Below are 18,955 nucleotides of genomic sequence, written 5' to 3'. Positions count from 1 at the left end.
CGGGCTGCACGATGTTGGGGCGTGAGCGGAAGACGGCCTAACGGTGTGCGGGACCGTAGCCCAGCTTCATGGAGACGGTTGCGAATGGTCCTCGCCGATACCCCAGGAGCAACAGTGTCCCTAATTTGCTGGGAAGTGGCGGTGCGGTCCCCTACGGCACTGCGTAGGATCCTACGGTCTTGGCGTGCATCCGTGCGTCGCTGCGGTCCGGTCCCAGGTCGACGGGCACGTGCACCTTCCGCCGACCACTGGCGACAACATCGATGTACTGTGGAGACCTCACGCCCCATGTGTTGAGCAATTCGGCGGTACGTCCACCCGGCCTCCCACATGCCCACTATACGCCCTCGCTCAAAGTCCGTCAACTGCACATACGGTTCACGTCCACGCTGTCGCGGCATGCTACCAGTGTTAAAGACTGCGATGGAGCTCCGTATGCCACGGCAAACTGGCTGACACTGACGGCGGCGGTGCACAAATGCTGCGCAGCTAGCGCCATTCAGCGGCCAACACCGCGGTTCCTGGTGTGTCCGCTGTGCCGTGCGTGTGATCATTGCTTGTACAGCCCTCTCGCAGTGTCCGGAGCTAGTATGGTGGGTCTGACACACCGGTGTCAATGTGTTCTTTTTTCCATTTCCAGGAGTGTAGCTTCTAAGATAAGTCGCAGGGTCAGTATTGCCTCACACGTTCCAACATTTCTACGGAATCCAAACTGATCTTCCCAGAGATCGACTTCTACCAGTTTTTCCATTCGTCCGTAAAGAATTTGCGTTAGTATTTTGCAGCTGTGACTTATTAAACTGATAGTTCGGTAATTTTCATATCTGTAAACACCTGCTTTCTTTGGGATTGGAATTATTATATTCTTCTTGAAGTCTGAGGGTATTTCGCCTGTCTCATGGATCTTACTCACCACATGGTAGAGTTTTGTCAGGACTGGCTCTCCCAAGGCTGTCAGTAGTTCTAATGGAATGTTGTCTACTCCCGGAGCCTTGTTTCGACTTAGGTCTTTCAGTGCTCTGTCAAACTCTTCACGCAGTATCGTATCTCCCATTTCATCTTCATCTACATTCTCTTCTATTTCCATAATATTGTCCTCAAGTACATCGCCCTTGTATAGACCCTCTATATACTCCTTCCACATTTCTGCTTTCCCTTCGTTGCTTAGAACTAGGTTTCCATCTGAGCTCTTTATATTCATACAAGTGGTTCTATTTTCTCCAAAGGTCTCTTTAACTTTCCTGTAGGCGGTATCTATCTTACCCCTAGTGAGATAAGCCTCTACATCCTTACATTTGTCCTCTAGCCATCCCTGCTTAGCCATTTTGCACTTCCTATCGATCTCATTTTTGAGACGTTTGTATTCCTTTTTACCTGCTTCATTTACTGCATTTTTATATTTTCTCCTTTCATCGATTAAATTCAGTATACCTTCTGTTACCCAAGGATTTCTACCAGCCCTCGTCTTTTTACCTACTTGATCGTCTGCTGCCGTCACTACTTCATTCCTCAGAGCTACCCATTCTTCTTCTACTATATTTCTTTTCCCCACTCCTGTCAATTGTTCCCTTATGCTCTCCCTGAAACTCTCTACAACCCCTTGTTTAGTCAGATTATCAAGGTCCCATCTCCTTAAATTCCCACCTTTTTGCAGTTTCTTCAGTTTTAATCTACAGTTCATAACCAATAAATTGTGGTCAGAGCCCCCATCTGTCCCTCGAAATGTCTTACAATTTAAAATCTGGTTCCTAAATCTCTGTCTTACCATTATATTATCTATCTGATATCTTACAGTATCTCCAGGGTTCTTCCATGTATACAACCTTCTTTCATGATTCTTGAACCACATGTTAGCTATGATTAATTTATGCTCTGTGCAAAATTCTAACAGACGCCTTCCTCTTTCATTTCTTACACCCAGCCCATATTCACTTACTATGTTTCCTTCTCTGCCTTTTCCCACTCTCGAATTCCAGTCACCCATGACTATTAAATTTTCGTCTCCCTTCACTACCTGAATAATTTCTTTTATCTCATCATACATTACATCAATTTCTTCATCATCTGCAGAGCTAGTTGCCATATAAACTTGTATTACTGTACTAGGCGTGAGCTCCGTGTCTACCATGGCCACAATAATGCATTCACTATGCTGTTTGTAGTAGCTTACCCCCACTCCTATTTTTTTATTCATTATTAAACCTACTCCTCATAACAACGTTCTCCTGAGTAATCCCCGCCCGGAGATCCGAATGGGGGACTATTTTACCTCTGGAATATTTTACCCAAGAGGATGCCATCATCATTTAACCATACAGTAAAGCTGCATGCCCTCGGGAAAAATTACGCGTGTAGCTTCCCCTTGCTTCCAGCCGTTCACAGTACCAGCCATTTTCGTTAGTGTTACTAGGCCAGATCAGTCAATCATCCAGACTGTTGCCCCTGCAAATACTGAATGTACTAAATAAAAAATTATGCCCAAAGCATACAATCATGAAACCCTTAATTCTCAGATTATTATTTCTGGGCCAGAATACTGAACCAATGCTCGGTACATTCCTGACACATCTGTATTTATTTACAGGATGACTCATCATCAATTATCTCATTCTTAGTGACGGTATGAGTATACTTAATTATTAGTTGTCATTTTTAGCTTTTCTGTACATTTGAGTAACTTGTGCTAATAGTAGTACAATTGCTGTGTGTTCAAAACACACTATGATTAGTTGATTACTGAATTAACTATTTGGGCTTTCGCTGCTGTGTCAGTTCCACATTTCATTGAAGTTTAATTATGCTGAGCTGTTAATAATACCACGTCTGCAGCTGTGTTATACAATTACGTTGCTAGTGTATGTACTTACGTAATACTCACTCTATTAACAATTTAAAGCACAGGATAGCACATTGATTTCATTTCTATGGTGTATTGCAGCTGATCAGTTTGCTCTCGTGGCAAGCCATTTCTACTCGACCGGATGCTGAAACCACAGGTAGTCTCTCTCGACTTACCATGAAAGTGGATTAAGTAATCATGGATATGCATTCTGCTAAATTCCTTAAACCTGTTCCACCATGAGCTGCTTTGTCTCATCTAACATAAGGGTATCTACGATCGCATTCACGCCTCCAACTCATAACCTTAATACGTGTAGGCATGTCCTAGCACACACTACACCAACATAATGGCCAACTCCAAACTCATAAATACTTCAAGGACGTGTCCTTCGCGTCTCAACCACAAACACTGTTCAATTTTATTATTATTGCCATTACTTGTTATACAAGGTGAGTTAATCATTACAACTTATCTGCATATATTCCATAACACGAAGAAATCTCTTCTGTTATTTACAGTTAGCTCCAATGCAGACAATAGGTCTCATCCCCACTTCAGCTTCTGCTTACAAACTAATTTGCATTTTTTTTAATTTGCTGTAGAACCATTTCCAACAAAATAACACTTTGTACTTATAATATTACCAAGGTTCTTCCTAAAACGTATATATACATACTTGTTACTCAGATAATATTACGTCTTCATTACTTCATTCCTCTCTATTGTTTACTTGTCACTGTTAGGTTTGTCACATCCTGTAGTTTATTCACTAATCGGTGGATAAAGTGGTTATAGAACTTGTGGTTTGTTACTGGCAGTATTTACAAAAAATTTTATGGGAAGAAGAAATCGAAATCTTGGGGATAGGAAAGATTAAAGAATGTGTGAGACCTGAAAGGGGAAAGACGATCTCACCCATCTGGGACTGCACAGCTGCCACACTGCATATTGGTTACAGAACAACCTCCTTAACACATTATTATTTTAGCATCACTCCTGACATGCTATTAAATTTTCAGATTATTTATTTTACTTTTAAGGCATTGCGCAACATTTGTGATGTCACAGCTAGTTAGAGCGGACTAGGCTGGCACACAATGGAAAGCATGCGAATTCTATATGGCGTGAGTAAGCTGCTTCCCTACAATAGGTTAACCATCCAGCCACAAGATAATCACTGCTGAATCCACAGAGATGGGGTAAACATGGCGGATGGTTCAGCACGTTATATAGGAGCTACAGCCAGCCTTGTACTAAAAGCATGGTTTCGGTACAAATAGGAAGTGAACAAGCGAGGACTGTACACCGTCCTGGGTCGCTTGGATTTCACGGAAGTAACTGGTTGTTTGCCACCTGTAATATTAACAAAACCACGTGGCAAATGGTAAGATTGTTTCCCTCTTTCTTGGTGAGCAATTAATTTTTGATGGTTGGAAGTCAGGGCGGAAGACCATTTAACTGTAACTTGCCACTGAGGTCGCATCTGAACTGCTCATAGTGCTGTTATGGTAGAGACATTTGTATTATTATTATTATTGTTGTTGTTGTTGTCGTTATCAGGAATATTACTATGTATTGCATGTGAACTTTTACTGAATATGTGAATTAGATAGAATGTAAAACTTTCGTTTATAATCATAGTTCCTGATACCAATGAGTAAATAGAGAGTAAAAACATTTATTTCAGTGAGCACAAGAAGAATGTGGACTTGCAGGCTGCAAACTATGGCCAGTATGTTCTCCATCGCTTTCTGGCTTACCACAAAAATAGTTTTCAGGCTCTTCTAAAAGACAGCAAAATTAACCTGTCCATCCTACAATACAAACTGCCTTCTGTTTTGGAAATAAGAGCTGAGGGCAAGCAGAACAGTGCCTCCAATTCCATATTGACTGAGATTGTTTTAAATATCATATGAGGAATGTTGTCCAACACCATATTGAGGTCATAAAGCGTCAGTGCTAAACATACGTTTTCTTCAGAAGTGTGATTTACCCTAGTAGTCAGATGTAGTGCTGCTGTTGTTGTATATTTGCCTTTCCAGAAACCATGCTGTACATCTGTGTACAGTTCATGAATTTCAATGTAATTGCGGATTTGGTCTTTCACTGCAGTCACAATAACTTTAGCAAAGATTGGAAAGATCGAGATTGGTCTAAAGCTTGCTACCAAGCCTATGTCAGCCTTTTTAGAAAGTGGCACTGTCCTTGCTAATTTCAGAAAATCTGGAAATACACCAGCAGAGAATCACTCAGCAATTACCATAGTAAATGGTCCATCAATTTCATAGATTATTTTAATCAATACAGAAACCAACGACTTAGTTATGTATTTTTTTATTTGAGCTAACACCTGTTTTGGACTTTCTCCCATCTTCACTTAGCATAATACATATTTGAGTCTTCAGTTAGTGCATAGTTACATAGTACTGAAGATTCAAATATGAATTGCGCTAACTGAAGACAGGTGAAAGCCCAAAACATGTATCAGGTTAAATATAAATACATGACAAAGTGGCTGGTTGCCACATTTATTAAAATAATATAATCCACAGCCACAGAGCTCAACAGCCAATAAAATGGATGAATTACTGAATTTATTAGACAATTTTCTTGAGGACATCAGTGGTTACCCCATACATATATCGTGACTGTCAGAAGACTTGTAAGATTTTACAATCTTAATCTTTTTTATTGTTGTTATTTTAATTTATAATTTCCCTCCAGTTCATTGTGGTGCACCTTTTATCATATCCTCTAACAGCTGCAGGGTCTATATTCAGGTCTGGGATTGCATTTCTAGTGTTGTCCACAGTGTCGATAAAATAATTGTGTCAGTCATCTAGACTCTACACTTGCAGCCACCTGTAAAGAAATATTGTGTGAAAAAAAATCTGCACAAAGATTTAGTCAGATCTTGATGTGGTTTCAAAGTTATCTAAAGACTGGCAACTTGCTATAAATACTCAGAAATGAAAGATTTTGCACTGTTTTTCATGGGAACAATAGTAATTAGTCACAATAGGGATCAGTCAGCTAACAAAAAATCTTTATGCAACAATTTGCATGTATACCATACGAAATGGAATGAACACTTATGTTCAGACTTTGGTAGCAGACACCTGTTCATTTTCAGAGTGCTAGGAAAATCCAGTCAACGTCAAAGTCTACAAAGGGAACTGCTTATAAAACACTCATGTGACCCTTCCCAGAAAACTGTGCAAGTGTGTGGGATGCCTTCCATAAAGGACTGATAATGGACGATGAACATACACAATGAAGGGCAGCACAAAAGAACACAGGTTTTGACTGACCCATTATGCTGAAAAAAAATTGACCAACAGATATTTTAAGACAGAAGCAAATTATCCTTTGAAAGCCCACTTGAAAAGCTTCAAGAACCATCTTTAAGTCATGAATCTAGTAATTTACTACAATCACCTTTGTATTGCTTCCACAGAGATCACAAAGAAAATCTTAGACTAATAACAGCACGCACAGAGGCGTTTAAGCAGTCATCCTTCCTGCATGCGTTATGTGCATAACTTGTGTAATTGGAAGTAGCACCTAGCCTATTTCATGTTGTTGTTTGTTTGTTTGGGTTTAAGGGCGCTCAACTGCTGAGGTCATTAGCGCCCAGTATTTCATGTCCTTTATAGTGGTTTGCAGGGTATAGATGTAGATATTGTACTTGAATGAAACTGATATATTTTCCTAGGCATAGCCTGTTAACTGTATTTCATTTTGGCTTTTCTAAAGGATGCTTTACAAGGAAAGTCATAAAAGTCTTCAATAGTCAAAAAAATTATACTGTCTATATATTCTGCGTCCTTGCCAAAGCATTTATTATATATTGTATTGTTATCTGTTGTATTATACTTAGCAAATTAACATATAATACAATTCATTAAATCTCATTTGTGTGCATTCAATCTTACCTCCATAGCAAAAAGTAGAGAGTCACATTATCAGACAGCATCACGGGAATGAAACTAACCTTGGAGTAGGGGGAGACAACATGTAGGGACCCGCAAGGTTCAGTACTGTATCTACTCTTGTTATTAATCCACATGAAGTATCATTCAGTGACATTAACATACTAAGCAAGAGTCCAAACTCAACCTTACTAGATACACCTCAAACGACAGCTAAACAGGCATACAACTGGTTAACAGCAAAAATGTAGTAGTTAATACCAAAAAAGATCGTATTATACAAATTCAAATAATCGAAAGTGTTTGAATGAAAAATGGTCCTTAGTGGTCATATACTAAATAAAAGTGTTGAATAAAAATCTTTGGGGTCTGATGGGATAAGAAGGTAATATGGAGTCAAAACACAGATAAGTTAATAAAGAATCTCAGATTGGTGTGAATTCTTACAAATATATATCATTATTTAATTGAGTGATAGCTGGTACTGTCGTGTCTGCAGTTGCAGTTGTGGATATTTAGTATTCAAGACAAAATGTTGTTAAAATAACGTTAAGGTACTCATTACGTTTAGCTGAAGACAAGACTGTTGTCTTCCTGTCTTTAGATAAACGTAATGTTGTCTTCTTCTGAGTATATTCCCTCTCTTTTATCTTAAGGAATTAGGTTCCGTTTGCAATCTAGCTAAAGCAAATAAATTAGGCCTTTTTATTCAGCAGAACTGGCATGTAAGAATATCATATAAAGTAGATAACCACACACCATGTAGGAGTGTCTTTAAGTGTCTTGGAATTTTATTCATCTATTTGCCAATAAATTGATTTGCACAATCTCAGTGCAAGATCTGTGCACTCTGGTGCAAAGTTATTGAACAACTTCGGATCAGCCATAAAGTAAGAAGTCGAAAATACCTATCAATTCGAAATCAAATTAATATCACAATTTCTCAGGCACTTCCTCAAATTATGTGATTATCTAGATTCAAGAACTGAAAATTCCTGTTAGCTACAAGACCAGTAGCAGCGGTTACTGTCAGACTTTGTGACAAGTAGTAATTTATTTTAAACACTCTGTTGTTGGTGATGATTTACCTCTGTATGTTATTGGACAGTATTAATTCTGATTCTGTGTAGTTATTTTCTTTGAAAAATGCAAATGTAGTCAAGTAGATAATGAGATACCGATGGAAAATAAACAGAAGCTATATAATATAACTGAGGAGGCAGAAGTTTTTCCGAGAATCAGCTTTCGTTCTAATTTAGGACATTGCATTTGCTGTCACAGACACGAATAGTGCTGGCTGTGACTGTGGTAGAGTCATGCTTAATTATCGACATTGGGTACAGATTAAGTTTCTGCAACTTCCATGTCTTTTATTAATGTGTATCTTGACTCACTCCACACACTTGCAGGTTCTCCTTCTAATGGCATCTAGCGAACGAAATGAATTATTTTATTTATTTCGTTTTGACATTCCGTGGGCCGCTAAAGGGTGTTAGAGAACTATATGTACGATCCTCAACGTAAATGGTGTTAGTAGCTTCAGGAAAGTTAGAAATGCCTGATACGAACAAAATTAGCATAGGAAGGTGCGTTAAATAATAATTCGGAATCATTACTGAGTGTGCACCCTACCATGTAGGAATGGATTGGCGCCAGCAATTATTGCATACAGGAAAACGCTCGAAATTTATTTTGCGAGGGCTTTATTGCCGTTCAACATTTCTGAAGGCACCAATCTGAGAGCATCACATTGTCATTAACATGTTAGTCATAGGTAAGTATATGTTGAGACTTAATTACACAAGTGGCGCATTTTCCGAAGGATACCATCTTTGACGTGTAACTAGTGGCAGAGCGCGAATACAAAATTAGACATAACTGTGGTCGTAAACAGTGTCATTGTTGGTTATCACTCTAGAGATGTGCGATAACCTCTTACGTAAACGGCGAAGATAACGTTTAAAGCCGTCGAACTTAAAGTTGCGATGGCGAATCCAGAAATTGTGATTGTAGGTTCCTGTATGATAGATCTTTGCTGGTAATGAGGAAACCTGTTCACATTTTCTTGTACTTAATACTATTCAAGGAATATAGTATATTCATTTCCTTTCCATTTCTTTCATTACAGTTACGTGTCACGCTTACCAAGATCGAGCGAGACACTGGAAGGTTACAAGTTTAAGAAAGGTTTTGGAGGAAAAGGTGCAAATCAGTGTGTATCGGCTGCTAGATTGGGAGCTCGAACTGGACTAGTAGCTCGCGTAAGTATTTGTGACATACTTTTGTTTATGAGATAGAGTACAGAGTTGATTCAGGTTTCCTATGTAAACACTTCGTAAATATTTCATAACTCTCTAAATGAAAACGGATAATGTGTCTAATACATCGGTTTTATGAGTGCGATTAAGATTGAGACAGCATTAGTCATAAAGATAAGTATGATTGTAGATCAGAAATTGATTTCATAGATCAATACCGGTACATGGATTGCACAGAACTTCAAAATAAACGTTAGCTATTCTGCAATTTTCGCTAATTTCCCAGCAGTATATTTTTATTTTGTGAAGTGGATTTCCTTTTGATATTCACAACCTTTTAGCGTTATATTAACGATTTTCAGTATAGCCTTCCAGCCATATATATGCACTAGGCCCATTTAGTACAAATGAACTACAGTGAACTGTACTATTGACAACAATTTAGATTAATCCACTTGTGATCCTCCTTATCAGAAAGGAAAGAAATGCAAAAGACAGAGAAATGTAGGAAAATCAGTGACACATTAGCTTTTATATATGTCTATTTAAATTGTGAGAGGTCTTAGGAAGTAATAGACAGCAGTATTTAACTTGAGCTGCAAATGCAATTCTACCAAGAACTTTTAAGTAGAGTTATAATCACCAAGAAGGTAACTTAAAATTCGTTATCTTGGATTTTCATTACTCTGACTTTTGTCAGGTGATAGATTACCTAAATTCAGCAGTGCCCATGAAAAGAAAAGTCTGTTCTACAGAAACAACATCTGAATATCTCAAACATTACCAGCTTTAAATACAAACTAGCGGAGGAGAAGTGGGATTCTGTGTACCAGGTGAAGAGTGTGAAAAATGAAATGAGTTCTGTTCAACCCCGTTGTGACTTACTGGCTAGTATTGCCTTGTCAGAGAAATCTGGAAGATAGTAAAACATGAATGCACAAATATTCAGCATTAGACAATATTTCTATTTATTTATGTATTCATTCATATGTAGACAAATTTCTTTGTATGCATGTCATAATTATACTCATGTACACTGATCAGTGAGAAAATTATGACCACCTACTTAGTAGCAGATATGTCCACCTTTGGCACACATAACAGCAGTGATGCCTCATGGCATAGAAGCAGTGAGGCCTTGGTGGGTCACTGGAGGGAGTTGGCACACACAAAAGTCACCTAATTCCCATAAATTATGGGCAGGAGGCCAATGAGCTCTGATGCTACGTTCAATCACAGCCCAAATGTGTTCAATCAGGTTCAGGTCTGACTAGTTGGGGGACATTACATCAATTGGAACTCACAATTGTGTTCCTCGACCCACTCCGTCACACTCTTGGCCTTGTGACTGGCACATTATCTAGTTGGGAAAGGCACTGCCATCAGGAAACATGAAAATCATGTAGAGATGTAAGTGGTCTCCAACCATTGTATGATACTCCTTGGCTGTCATTGTGCCTTGCATGAGCTCCACTGAACCAATGGATGCCTATGTGAATGTTTCCCAGGGCATAATGGAATTGCCAGCAGCTTGTTTCCATCCCACAGTATAGGTGTCAAGGAGCTGTTCCTGTGATAGACGACGGATTCACACCCTCTCATTGGTATGTTGAAGATGGTATTGGGATTTATCAGACCATGCAGTGTTCTGACACTGCACCAATGTCTATGCCGATGGTCACCTGACCATTTCAGTTGTAGTTGCCAATGTTGTGGTGTTAACATTAACTGATACATGTGTTGTCAGCTGGGGAGGCCCAGTGCAGTAATATTCAGTGCACTGTGTGTTCAGACATACTTGTACTCTGCCCAGCATTAAAGTCTAATGTTAGTACCACAGTACATCGCCTGTCCTGTTTTACCTGTCTGTCCAGCATACAATATTCGGCATCAGTAATGATCACCCAACTCCACAACGTCTGGACGTAGTTTCACCTTGTGTTGAAGACACTCGCCACAGCACTTCTTGAAGATCCAAAAGTCATTCAGTTTCCAAAATGCTGGTGCCAAGCCTCCAGGCCATCACAATCTGCCTATGGTCAAATCCTGAGCGATTGTGCGCCTTCCGCATTCTACACACAGACAGCACGCTCACTGATACTACAGGCACCATGCATTTGTGTGACTGGCAGTCATTCTTCACCAGGTGACATTGCTATTGTCTGTTTGGGTTTATAACTGTAGTAGGTCGGTGTCATAATGTTCTTGCTGATGAGTGTTTATGCATTTAAGAGGCTATACATAAGAAATTAGTAATAAAAATATATGTATACACAATGTATCACTCATAAAGCAGAAGAGAAATTTATCATAAAGTTACCCCATGGTTTTGTATTGCGTGGTGTAAATTACTAACTACAATATATTATGTTGGTTATGAGCAGATTCCATTCTCTTCGTCTACTTTGTAATTTGTCAACCAACTTTTTTTAAAGATATGTTTTAAATTCTTTGGTAGTTTATTATGTATCATGACTCCTTGGTAACACATAGTGGTTTGGATCTTTGCTCTGTTCATTCAGACCAGCTATAAACAATCTGTATCTGGGTTGATGATACAAAAAACTGCAGTTTGGAATATGTATTCACTTGGAACTTTTTTTAATAGCCTAATGCAATGGGCTCTTTTATGACTCATGCTCATTATTCTGACGACTTATTTTTGCAGTTTGGGCACATTTTCCTCATTCTGAGCATTTGCACCGCAGAATATTATGCCATAACTGATGTTAGAATGTATGCGTGCATAGTATGTTGCTTTTAGGTGTAAGTTATTACACATTGTGAGTAGTGTTCATAAGGCATAGCATGCTGCGCTAATTCTTTTTCCAAGTACCCTGTTATGTTCATCCCATTTTAATTGTTGATCAACATACATACTTAAATATTTCATGCAAGCTACACACTGTATAATTTCATTATGTATTTTAAGTTTTGTTATGTTAGGTTTTTTATTTATGTATAAGTTCATGTTGTTAATCTTTTTTTACATTAAGAGTTACTTAATAGTTATTTGACCTGTTGCAAACTGCCGTAAGTGCTGGTTCAGCTTTTATTTTTAACATTTCTGGTGTCCTATCTGTGATTAGATGTTGCTGTCATCAGCAAATAGCACAGGTTTTTGCCTGAGTGACCCACAGCAGAAAGTCATTAATGTAAATGAGAATAGTATTGGGCCTAACGTGCTCCCTTGAGGAACTTGAATGTTCAAATTATTCTGAGTCTGAAAGATGCTTCACCATGTTAGTAGAGCAGTTTGAAATTTGGGATATCTGTACACCCTTTCTTCAGGGTAAGACCTAAAGCATTTATTTACTCCCCCCACCCCCTCAGTATTCCTAGTGCTTCAATTTTACCTAAAAGTATTTCATGATCGGCTGTGTCAAATGCTTTACTGAGGTCTAGGGCTTCTGAAATTACTTTTGTAAATTTTGTTATAGCAGCTTCTTTTTCCATTCCAGATCTGAAACCAGATTGTTCTTTGTGCAAAATTTTATTTTTATTTAAATAATCCATAAGTGTGTTTTACATAATAGTTTCTGTTATTTTTGAAAAGGAAGGCAGTAATGACACTGGTCTGTAATTTTCTATAATTCTCCATATTTACTGTGTCACCTTTTTATGTATGGCAAGAACTTTTGCCTGTTTTAGATAATCCGGGAAGCAACCTGATGAGAATGACTCATTTATAAACATGTTAGGGGTACTTTTATGCTGTTAATGCAGTATTTTAGTAGACACATTGGGACTTCGTCTAGACCTATGGACCTTAAATGTATGTGCAATCCTACTGATTTCCTCCCCAGTGGTGGTTAGCAGCAGCATTGTATGAGGTACATTATTATTTGTAGCTGTATGTTCTATTTTTGGAAGCTTTTTTGCAGTTTGGTTGCTGTATTACTAAACTAGTTGTTTACAAAGTTATGCAGGTCCTTAGTTATCTGTTAAACTATCTGTATTTCTAATTTTTTTATTCATCTGCTTTGGCTTTGCATTACTAGTAGTCTAAATGAATTTGCTTTTATTGTTTTAGTTCTGTATGGTCTTATCATTTTGGATTCTTGTTGCTCCCTGCAACAGTTTTTTGTATGTTCTATTGTATCTGAGAAAGAATTTCAAGATGGTGGGGTCACTCTTATTTTCTTTAATAGAACTGAGATATTTGAGAGATCCAGTGGATTTTCTGATACTTTTTGTTACCCAGTTCCTTCTACTAGATTCCCCAACAGAATGTACAATCTTAGGAAATTTCTTTTCATATTTTAATCTGAATATGTTCATGAATTTGTTAAATTTTTCATTTACCTGTGGTCCTGAACATACTTCTGACCATGTTTGCCTGGTCATTTGCATTGGAAATTTGCACCTCATTTATTATGAAAACACCCTTCTGTAGCTAAGCACATTTGTTTGTTTCTTTGTGGGTATTTTGAGTTCTGCAATTTGATCAAAATGGTCTGATACTGCAGGGGTTTTGACAGCTACCTACAACATTTAGGTTGATGGCTGGTAGAATATGGTAAGTAATTGAGGATGAGTGATTCATTTTTCATGTGGCATTTGTTACCTGTTGTGAGTTATCATAACTGTTCATGACATTCAAGAATCTGTTGCTGACTTCTTAAGCTTTCATCATATCGATATTTAAATGTCCACAAATAACAGTATGTCCTTTAGGATTATGTACCTTAACTAGCCCTTGTGTTAGGTTTTGACATCACCTTTAGAAGACCTATATAAGCACAGTATAAACGTTTTTTAGTGTATTTTGTTCTTGTAACTCTATTACTGAGAGCTCAATATGCTTTTCTTCACTCAAAGAAATCATGTCACTTATAACTACGAATTGGAGGTCTCTTTTAACATAAATGCATGAGTGTCCATCCCTCTTTAATGTTCTGCTATAGTAACAAGATAATTCATAAGAAGGTGAAACTACATTCTCAAGTTTAGTTCCTTTACACTAGTGTTCAGTAATGCAGACAACCAAGCTGTCTGTGGCTTCCCAGTTAAATTTTTAATTGTTGCATTTTGTCTCTTATTGATTGGACCCTCCGGTGAAATACAGTTAAATAAAATTACTTATTTTGGGCATTTCCTCTTCTTTTCTTCTATTAAAAAAATCCTTTTACTCACACTGCCCAGGGTTGCCACAGATCCTAGACATCAGGGAATTACAAATACATCAGGGAAATTTGGAAAAAAAACTGGAAAGATCTAGTCCCCCCCCCCCCCCCCCCTCAATAGATGAAATGGTTTGTTTACTGTGGTGTTGTGCATCGTCGCCTGCTTGTGCAGCTGAATATGTGTGCCGCTTCCCTACTCCCTCATTACTACTGCTTCTCCCCTTCCCAGTCAGTGCTGCCATCACTTCTTGTCAGTAGCCTAGCAGCTGCCGACAAGAATCATGAGGAGTAGTTTATTTGGATCTGATTCTCGTAGCAGGTAGATGCAGTGGCCTTAGACAGTGGTCATGTGTGCATGAGTTGTGGCTGATTGTGTGAATGTGTGTGTGCTCTCATTTTCTGACAAGTTATTGCTGAAAATTGAGTTGCGAGAGGATGATTGTCTTTTCTATGTGCCTGTCTGTGGCTCATGGTGAGTTGCTACTTATCCACATTATTGATTCTCAGAGTATTTGAACAAGTTATCTGTTGCATGGCTTGATCACCGTGGTCACATTTCATCAATATGCTTTCTGTGGCTCGTGAATAGCTGGTCACATGAGTGGATTTCCAAGATGGACCAAAACTGCAGACCATTTCTGTAGGTATCTGTAATAGGTCAGGCCTGCTGATCTGAAGCCATTTGCTTCCCACTAATGTGCAGGCCCTGCTCATTGGATCTAGTCTCACTGATCTACCCGCAGGCTGGGTCTGTTTGTGTGTGATGTAATGCAGTGTATTTTGGTGGCTTATCCATGTACCTGGGACTGTAGTGCTTTTCAACAGACCAGAGGCCATAGCTGATGGATTTCAGGAACTTCAACTGTCTCATCGCAAGTATGTTGTGCAGTGTGGCATTTTATAGACTTTTATTTGTTCTAGTACATTTTGGCACTTCAAAGGTACTTTATATGTCAGAAAGTATGGACGATAGGAAGAAGAGAATTATGTCAGTTGCTGGCGGTTTGTACAATATATACTCAAATATTTCTTGAAAGGAAATTCACACAATACCTGTAAAATAATAGATATAACACAGTGGGCAATAGCCGACAATAACAAACATAATAGAACCAACATTTTATTGGAAGTCACCTACAGTTTTACTTTACATAATTCTTCCCCTCCTTACACACTTCCTTCAAGAGGCTTACTTTTTCCTGAGGTTATTTCTGAAACCAGTGAAGGTATTTTAAGTCTGTCTTATGACTCCAAGGAAATGCATATTTTTGTCACCAAATGTGTTTTGTTTTATTGAAATAAAATAACATCAGTGGTCTTACTGAAACACATATATCATTTGGCTTGCTTTTTTCATCTAAAAACAGTTCATTGCAAGTGATGTTGCTGTTAGTACCTAGGATTTTTGCTCATCAGGATACGCCATTTGCTTGCAAGTTTTTTTTATAGGTATTTCCTTGTTTGCACTATTGTTTCTTGTACCGTAGCTGCAAAGACAGATTGTCAACTTACATTTTAACTTACTATTGAGATCTCAAAACTTGTCAGGGAAAAATCCTAAAATTTGTTTGGAAATCAGGGAAATGTCAGGGAATTTCACAGGGGCAACCCTGCTACGACATGCCAGTTTTTTTACAGTTGCTGCTACTGCTGCTGTAGCCGCTGATTCTTGCCCTGCTTGTGGTAATGGCACTCCTTTTATCACAGTTGTTCTCCTTTTGTCCATTTCACTGTATCTTGGATCTTCTGGTCCTACTGATTTCACATTTATTGTTGTTACTGCTGCTGTTGTAGCTGTTGATGCTGACACTAATTCCCCTTCTGCCAATATTATTAAAGCTGCTTCATTTACAGCTGTTGCTTCTGTGGCATCTACATGTATGAGAGCAGGCTTATCTTCAATAACCAGTTACTGGTTACATCCTTGAGTGGAACCTCTTCTGCATGAGTGTTCTGTTGCTCCCAGTAGAATTGGAGTGCATATTTTACTGTTTATGTAAATGGTTTTCATTAACACAACAGGTTTTTTAATGTAAGTAGGATTTGCCTTTCCTGTTTAAGTGCATTCCATGTTTTGTGAAGCACATTCTTTCCAAATCGTATCAAGAAAAAAAACATTATCCATAGATATGCAGATTATTTTGGTAAACCTTGTTGGCTTTCTGGATTACTTGTTTACACAAGGCTATTCCGTTACATCATGCCTATGACTTAACCCTATTACAATAACTTTTGGATCTTTTATTCTGTTTATTGTCTTCAGCTTCCCCCCATGAACCATGGACCTTGCCATACGTGGGGAGGCTTGCGTGCCTCAGTGATACAGATAGCCGTACCATAGGTGCAACCACAACGGAGGGGTATCTGTTGAGAGGCCAGATAAATGTGTGGTTCCTGAAGAGGGGACAGTAGGCAGCAGTCTTTTCAGTAGTTGCAGGGGGAACAGTCTGGATGATTGACTGATCTGGCCTTGTAACACTAACCAAAATGGCCTTACTGTGCTGGTACCATGAACGGCTGAAAGCAAGGGGAAACTACACCCGTAATTTTTCCCAAGGACATGCAGCTTTACTGTAGGGTTAAATGATGATGGCATACTCTTGGGTAAAATATTCTGGAGGTGAAATGGTCCCCCATTCAGATCTCCAGGTGGGGACTACTCGGGAGGACGTTGTTATCAAGAGAAAGAAAACTAGCATTCTACGGATGGGATTGTGGAATGTCAGATCCCTTAATCGGGCAGGTAGGTTAGAAAATTTAAAAAGGGAAATGGAATAGGTTAAAGTTATATATAGTGGGAATTAGTGAAGTTCGGTGGCAGGAGGAACAAGACTTCTGGTCAGGTGAATATAGGGCTATAAATACAAAATCAAATAGCTGCAGGAATAGGTTTAACAATGAATTAAAAAGAAACGAGTGCAGGTAAACTACTACAAACACCATAGTGAACACTTTAAGGTGGCCAAGATAGACACGAAGCCCACGCCTACCACAGTAGTACAAGTTTATATGCCAAGTAGGTCTGCAGGTGACGAAGAGATTGATGAAATTTATGATGAGATAAAAGAAATTATTCAGATAGTGAAGGGAGACAAAAATTTTATTTTCATGGGGGACTGGAATTCGACAGTAGGAAAAGGAAGATAAGGAAAGAGGAAGCTGCTTGGTAGAATTTTGCACAGAGCATAACTTAATCATAGCTAACACTTGGTTGAAGAATCATTAAAGAAGATTATATACATGGAAAAATCCTGGAGATTCTGGAAGGTATCAGATAGATTATATAAAGGTAAAACAGAGATTCAGGAACCAGGTTTTAAACTGTAAGACATTTCCAGGGGCAGATGTGGACTCTGACCACAATCTATTGGTTATGAACTGTAGATTACAACTGAAGAAACTGCAAAAAGATGGAGATTGTTAAACTGATAGATCGTTAAACTGATAGAACCAGAGATTGTAGTGAGTTTCAGGGAGAGCATTAGGGAATGATTGACGGGAATGGGGGAAAGAAATACAGTAGAAGAAGAATGGGCAGCTTTGAGGGATGAAATAGTGAAAGCAGCAGAGGATCAAATTGGTAAAAAGACTAGGGCTAGTAGAAATCCTTGGATAACAGAAGATATATTGAATTTAATTGATGAAAGGAGAAAATATAAAAATGCAGTAAATGAAGCAGGCAAAAAGGAATACAAACATCTCAAAAATGAGATCGACAGGAAGTGCAAAATGGCTAAGCAGGGGTGGCTGGAGGACAAATGTAAGGATGTAGAGGCATATCTCACTAGGGTTAAGATGATACTGCCTACATGAAAATTAGAGAGACCTTTGGAGAAAAGAGAACCACTTGTATGAATATCAAGAGCTCAGATGGAAAACTAGTTCTAAGCAAAGGAGGGAAAGCAGAAAGGTGGAAGGAGTATATAGAGGGTCTATAGAGGGGCAATGTACTTGAGGACAATATTATGGAAATGGATGAGAATGTAGATGAAGATGAAGTGGGAGATATGATACTGCGTGAAGAGTTTGACAGAACACTGAAAGACCTGAGTCGAAACAAGGTCCCGGGGGTAGACAACATTCCATTAGAACTACTGACAACCTTGGGAGAGCCAGTCCTGACAAAACTCTACCATCTGGTGAGCAAGATGTATGAGACAAGTGAAATACCCTCAGACTTCAAGAAGAATATAATAGTTTCAATCCCAAAGAAAGCAGGTGTTGATGGATATGAAAATTATCGAACTATCAGTTTAATAAGTCATGGCTGCAAAATACTAATGCGAATTCTTTACAGACAAATGAAAAAAGTGGTAGAAGATGACCTCGGGGAAGATTAGTTTGGATTCCGTAGAAATGTTGGAACATGTGAGGCAATACTGACCCTACGACTTATCTTAGAAAATAGATTAAGGAAAGGCAAACCTATGTTTCTAGAATTTGTAGACTTAGAGAAAGCTTTTGACAATGTTGACTGGAAAACTCTCTTTCAAATTCTGAAGGCGGCAGGGGTAAAATACAGGGAGCGAAAGACTATGTACAATTTGTACAGAAACCAGATGGCAGTTACAAGAGTCGAGAGGCATGAAAGGGAAGGGAGTGAGACGGGGTTGTAGCCTATCCCCGATGTTATTCAATCTGTATATTGAGCAAGCAGTAAAGGAAAAAAAAAAAAAGAAAAATTCAGAGTAGGTATTAAAATCCACGGAGAAGAAGTAAAAACTTTGAGGTTCGCCAATGACATTGTAATTCTGTCAGAGACAGCAAAGGACTTGGAAGAGCTGTTGAACGGAATGG

The 18,955-nt window shown here is 38.6% G+C and overlaps 1 protein-coding gene across 1 annotated transcript in view; it reads left to right on the top strand.

Annotated features, from left to right (window-relative positions):
• Positions 1 to 8,606: 8,606 nt before the first annotated feature.
• LOC126260061 (ribokinase-like) overlaps positions 8,607 to 18,955 on the top strand; it is a 65,661-nt gene continuing 55,312 nt past the window's right edge. Inside the window, exons 1-2 of the mRNA XM_049957252.1 lie at positions 8,607 to 8,812; positions 8,903 to 9,035. Coding sequence (XP_049813209.1) covers positions 8,760 to 8,812; positions 8,903 to 9,035 — 186 coding nt within the window. The 5' untranslated portion in view covers positions 8,607 to 8,759. The remainder of the gene's footprint in view (positions 8,813 to 8,902; positions 9,036 to 18,955) is intronic.

Source organism: Schistocerca nitens, chromosome 5 (genome assembly GCF_023898315.1).
Source record: "Schistocerca nitens isolate TAMUIC-IGC-003100 chromosome 5, iqSchNite1.1, whole genome shotgun sequence".
Taxonomy (NCBI): domain Eukaryota; kingdom Metazoa; phylum Arthropoda; class Insecta; order Orthoptera; family Acrididae; genus Schistocerca; species Schistocerca nitens.
The sequence above is the reverse complement of the archived record's forward strand: the minus strand, read 5'-3'. Positions and strand labels throughout refer to the sequence as shown.